Source organism: Macrotis lagotis, chromosome 1, assembly GCF_037893015.1.
Source record: "Macrotis lagotis isolate mMagLag1 chromosome 1, bilby.v1.9.chrom.fasta, whole genome shotgun sequence".
NCBI classification, from domain to species: Eukaryota; Metazoa; Chordata; class Mammalia; order Peramelemorphia; family Peramelidae; genus Macrotis; species Macrotis lagotis.
The window spans coordinates 879,775,962-879,782,055 of NC_133658.1; the positions used below are offsets into that span (position 1 = coordinate 879,775,962).

Here is a 6,094-nt window from a genome sequence, read left to right on the forward strand (position 1 = left end):
ATTCTCAGTTTAGCAGGGTTTAGCAATATTGACCATTCCTAGACTTAGCTTCCATGTGCTTTAGATCCCTTTTCTCCTATTTTATTTCCCCTCTCTCTAATTCTCCGGAATGTTCTATTTGGAATAGAGGTTTGGCTTCTGATACTGGAGGAAGACCGCCGAGGCCTACTGCATTCCTCCATCCATACCTAACACATCTGCTAGATCTGTACTCAGAAGAGGAGCCAGGAGCTCCAAGGGCCAGGGTGGAATGAACTATTGGCAGGGTCTGTGGGGGAAATCACAGGGAAGTGGAGTCACAGTGATGATTAATCCTGGATGGACAGATATGAGAAAACACATGTTCATTCTCTAGCAAAGAAGGAATTGCAGAATCGACTGAAATAAGTAACCCCTCTCTAGAGTCCTTCAGTTCAAGGTCAGGGTGGGGCCCCAATGATTTGGAGAAAAACAGCAGATTTGGCAATAAGCCAATCTTTTGGGAAGAGTCGTCCTGCTCTGAATCTACTCACATGTAGTGTGGCGGCACAAGGTCCCCTACATTATAAAATTGGACAAGGAAGTTGCTCAGGGGTACAAGGATACAGGAGAGGCACGAATGTTATCCTAACCCAAGGCTCCCCTCTATCAGTTTTGTTCAATAGAGTTGTTCAGCCATATTCAAGTTGGCTCAATCATTCTCCCAGGACAAGCCCCCAGCTCCCCACTGTAGCAGCTGAACAGACCCTCACTCTCTCTATTAGTCTTCTCACGTTTCTTTCTTTAGCAGCTGAATGCTACTGGCTGGGAGGGAGGAGGATGAGGCTTGTTTATAAGAAGGCCAGACTGAACTCCACCTTTGAATTGCAATTTTACCCTGGTCTCCCAACATTACAGTTAGCTCTTTCCCTGCCCTCCCCCCCCCCCCAATGAAGAACAGAGAATGTCTCTCCCTCTCTTTCCTCAGTGGAGCCTCGAATGTCAGTTAATTTGGGTGCCACCTACACGTCCCTCCTCTAGGGAGTACTGAACAGACTAATTTGTACATTTTGCCTCCAAAAAACAGATATAATTGAAATAGAGAATGGTATGCGTTCTGGGGGAAGCAAGGGTCCCTAAAAATAGTGCCTCCAAAGCCAGTCATGTGGCACCTTAAAGAGAGCTGGTCAGACACACTGCCTTTGAACTGAGCAGCCGGAGAACACTGTACTGGGTGCTGGGTGTAATTTTCTGAAGCCGAAGTATTTTTGTCTATGCACAGAATTAGTGTCGTGAAGGCGAGGCTGGGTCATTCCCCGCTAGTGTCCACCCAGCCTGGCCAGCAGGGAGGGTGGCTGCCTCTAGGGTGCTGTCTCTCTTCTAAAAAGGGATGAATGAGTTTCCTGTCTCTGCAAAGCAGCTGATGGATGGAGAGAACACTGGGTCTCAGGGGCTAGGGAGTGGTCAGGAGGCCAGGATTGGAGTCCCCTCTCTGCCCCCACCAGTCCTATGACCTTGGGCTAGTCACTTCCTCCTGCCAGATCTCAGTTTCCTTCTCTGAAAAAAAAAACAAGTTTATATAAAACTTGGAGAATGGACTTGATTTGGAATAGGGAAGACATGAATTCAAATTCGGCCTTTGATCCTCATTTGACATATTATACTATGCAGGAAAAAGGGGAACAAGTGAGTCAAAAAGACCTGGTTTCAAATCCTGCCTCTGATATTTATTTAATGTATGACCATGAGTGAATCACATTGTTTTTTGTTTTTACAAGGCAGTGGGGTTAAGTGACTTGCCCAAGGTCACACAACTAGGTAATTACTAAGCACCTGAGGCTAGATTTGAACTCAGGCCCTCCTGACTCAACACATGATACTGCACCAGATCCTCTTATTATGTATTGAAGAGACCTGTCTAGTATCATCTATCAAATGAGTATCAAAGGCTCTATCTACCTACCTGCCATATTTCTGAGCCTCCATCACTGTTCTAACTAAACAGAAAGATGGTATCTGTAATACCTGCCTCAAGAGGTTGGGAGGGTCCAGTAAGACATGTATGTATAGAACTTTATATAGGGCTAGATGGGAGCAGCAGTGCAGAATAATCCTTTCTAAAGTGCCTGCTTTATGTGATGGATACAAATATTGTCTCATTTGAGCCTCACAACAACCCTGAGAGTTAGGTGCCATTAATTATTGGCATTTTACAGCTGAAGAAACTGAGGCAGATAGAGGTTAAGTGACTTGCCCAGGATCATGCAGCTAGGAGGTATCTGAGCCACATTTGAAGTCATAGCTTCCTGACTCCAGGCCCAGCTCTCTAACCACTAGGACACTTAGTTGCTCCCTAGGGAATCTCCCCTCTTTGAACTTACAGCCAGCAGGACCATAGCTAGGTGGAATCTTAGACACCATTTAAGGCAACTCCTTCATTTTTTTCAGATGAGATAACCGAGGGGCAGAGAGGGGAAGGAATTTGTTTAATGTTACCCAAGAACCAAGTAGCAGCATTGAGATTTGAATCAAGATCCTGTACCACAAAAATGTTAAACATAAAATAATAAGAGCAGGAGAGGAACCTGGTGGGTGATTCAGTAGAAAGAATGCTTGGCTTGAAGTCAGAACTCTGAGTTCAAATGCTAGCTTGATGACTCTGGGTGAGTCATTTTATTTCTGTGCCTCAGTTCCCCATCTCTAAAATGGGAATAATAACAGCACCTACCTTAAATGGCTATGTTAAGGATCACATGAGATAATCTATGTAAAGTGCTATATTAACTGATAATTGCTATAGTCCCAGGACCATTCCTAGGATGCCCTTGATGAAATTAGAATAAAAAGAGGTGATCGTAGTAATAGATTTTTCTAAATCACTTTTTAAGGTTTCCAAAACACTTGATCAGTTCTGAGTATTATACCAAAGAAATAAAGGGGAGACAAAGGATAATGATGGCAAAAGGTGGAGAGAACCTCAAACAAATCTCTCCCTGGACAGAGACTATGGGTTTCTTGAGAACTAAGACTGCTTTTTTTTTTTTTTTAATCTTTCTTCTTATTTCCAGAGCTTAGTAGGGAGCCTGGCACATTTAAAAATGTTTCTCAAATGACCTAGGTTGTCAGTTCTATTCAAGAGCATTTCCTCCACTTCTAGAAGTAGGAAGGGATCTAGACCACTAGGTAGCCAACCTTTCATTTAACAGAGGAGGAAACTGAGTCAGGGAAATAAAGTGAATAGTTAATACGTGTCCAGGGCTAGATTTGAAATGGAGAATTTTCTGGCACTGTGTACAAGTTCTGATGCCTCTCATTTGTTATCAAGACACTGTCTCCTCTCTCCCCAAGCACACATCTCCAAACACATACACACACACACACACACACACACACACACACACACACACACACAAAGCCACCATCAGCTGACTGCTTCCAAATTCAACAAAATCATTGAAGAATTAGGTGGTTATTCAATCACTGAAGTCAACCAGCTTGGATGAAAAGAAGTCCCAGATGAACTTTCTTTTCCCCTGAAGTCAACTTTTGATCCCAATTATGTGGATCATTACCTCAATTATTCCCTTTACTCTGCCAGTGTAGACACAGACCCTGACCTTTCTAGATCCTTCTTGCCCTTCAAGGACCCCTCACTCAAGAGAAGCTACCTCTTACAATTACAATTATAATTACTGTACAGTGATAGCAACCTTCTAGCATTTCCACAGCTTGCTCCACAGACTATTTTATGGTAGTGGTGATGATGATGATGATGATGATGGTGAGAAATCTGGAGAACCCTGAGAAGATGCATAGATCACAGATCTTGAGAAAAAAGGACCTCAGAGACCACTCATTTAAGTGAGTGATTGCAATCAACTGCAAAGGCAAGATTTGAACCTGTCTTTTCTGACTTCAGATTCATGGAGGTGGAGAGAGTCAAGGCTGGTGTCTGGTACCTCTGCACCCTGGATGGATCCTGGCACAAATCTAACCTGCCATCCTCCATCCCTATCATTATTAACGGGACTGTTTATCTTCCAGGCTCTGCCTCCTGGGAGAGCTAGGCTGCCTGGGTCAATGAGGAGGCCAACATCTTATTAGCAAATTCCAAACCGTTTTGTTCACCCAACAGCGGAGAGAGGTCACACAAGGTGCCTGAAGAGATGCTCCCCCAAGGCTACCCTTCCCTCCCACCCTCTCACCACTCCCAGCTGTCTCTTCTCTGCGGGATTCGGAGGATACAAAGCCTTTGTACGGTTTATCCACCCTCTCTCCGGAACGAGCTTCTCCCTGACCCCGAGCTCTTCTTCCTCCGCTCCAAAGTGTTCAGACCCTTAACCTTATTTCCTCCTCCAACTCCCCCCCCCGATCGCCAGGGCGACAAAAGCCAGCAAACAATCCTGCACCCCCTCAAAAAGGCAAGTCTCTGCTCCTGAGCGACCCTTACCTTCTGTCATCACCCAGAGGGGCGAGCTCCCCAAGACCAACAGCAGAATTTGAAATTGCCACATCTTCTTCTGCCTGGGTAGTGCAGGCCAGGGGGATGCTTACTTTCGGGAGAACTCCAAAGGGGTCTCGTCTCCAGTTCGGATTAGTCCAAATCCTACCAGCTGAGAGGAGGGAAGGAGAGAGTGGGAAGAGGGAGGGGAGTCAGAGGGCGTCCAGCCTCCGAGGATTCCCCTGATGGGTGGGTCTCTGCCTCCCAGAAAGAGAGAGAGAGAGATAAAGAGAGAGTGGGGGCCGATCGGCCCGGGGCCCAAACTTTCCAAAGTTGTAGCAATCAACAAGGCGCTCGGAGCCCCTTTCCAGCTAGGGGAGGGAGCAATGGTGCGTAAGGTGGTCTCTGGGAGGGAGGAACACTAGGACCGCCCTCTCTTCTGTTTGGCCAGTGTGGAAAAACTATGAGCTCAGAGCAGGTTTAAAGTTACAGGGCTGCAGCTGCACTGCGTGGGTCTGAAGGGAGCCGAGGGCCCTTAGATTGAGGAGGATTTGATCTGCTTTTGTCTGCCGGTGTCTGGGCCAGTGGTGTGGGCCGGGCAAGGTCTTGCCTTAGGAAGTCTGTCGCACTCCTCTGTTTAAGACTAAGGTTTGGTGGAGGGATTTTCACTAGAGCAATGATATCACATGTCTGCCCCCCCGAGATTTTACAGATGACCAACCGGAGGCTAAGATTGAAATTCTGATTTTGTTTTTCAGGGATTGGCCCTAGGGAAAATGGGCATTACCATGGCCGTGGATGGGTGGTGGGTACAGAGGAAGAGGGCTGCTTCACCTCTTAACTCTGATGCTTGTTATCTGAGTGGCTTTTGGCCAGTTCTGAACTTCTCTAAGCCTCAGTTTCCTCATTTTCAAAATGAGAGACTTACTCGATAGGATCCCTAATTAGGTTCACTGGATCCCATGAAGACAATTTTTTAAATTTGGCATTTATTTTTCCTTGTAAATGTCATATATTTTTGGGGTTATTTTAAAATTTGGATTTGTTTGCTCTGAACATTTGGGTGGGCCCATGGAAAAGCTGCCAGACCTTAACGTTCTAATTAAGTATAGTTGAGTTCTGGCAAGGACTCATTCTTAGAATCAGCTCTAAAGAGTTCAGAAAAGCTCCTAGGTTCTATGATGGTCAGAGCTTTAAAAGAGTCATCAGCCTTCTTTGTCCTGTTGATGGGACAAACCCTAAAATTGCAGTGGTCCTTCTATTTATGAGATCCTATAATTCCAATGGTAAGCCATCTTTACCTGATAAAGCGGTGGGAATTAGGGGCTGGCTTTCAGATGAACCAAAAATTCATACTAAGTTGTAAATGACATAGCAGAGTCTTTTCTGAGAGCAGATTTGTAGGCAATTATTGGGGAAAGGGAAGGCAGCCAATCAGTGTCAAAATTACAGAGTATGGGGCAGGGATGGGGTATATGAAAACACATGGCCAAAGTGAAGGGGGGGAATCATTATTGATTAGAGAAATGCAAATTAAAATAACAACGAAGTGTCACTTCACCCCCATTAGACTGGCCAAGATGAGAAAAAGGGAAAATGATCAGTGTTGGAGAGGTTATGGGGATTGGGACATTAATGCATTACTAGTGGAGTTGTGAATGATCCAACCTTTCTGGAGGGCAATATGGAACTATG

General features: G+C 45.3%; 1 protein-coding gene across 3 annotated transcripts in view; it reads right to left on the reverse strand.

Moving 5' to 3' along the window:
* PDPN (podoplanin) overlaps positions 1 to 4,815 on the reverse strand; it is a 43,192-nt gene extending 38,377 nt beyond the window's left edge. Inside the window, exon 1 of one of the 3 annotated variants that reach the window (XM_074218399.1) lies at positions 4,409 to 4,815. In XM_074218399.1, the coding sequence (XP_074074500.1) occupies positions 4,409 to 4,472 (64 nt within the window). In that variant the 5' untranslated portion in view covers positions 4,473 to 4,815. The remainder of the gene's footprint in view (positions 1 to 4,408) is intronic. The other 2 variants (XM_074218400.1, XM_074218401.1) reach the window with 2 other exon arrangements.
* Between the last annotated feature and the right edge of the window lie 1,279 nt (positions 4,816 to 6,094).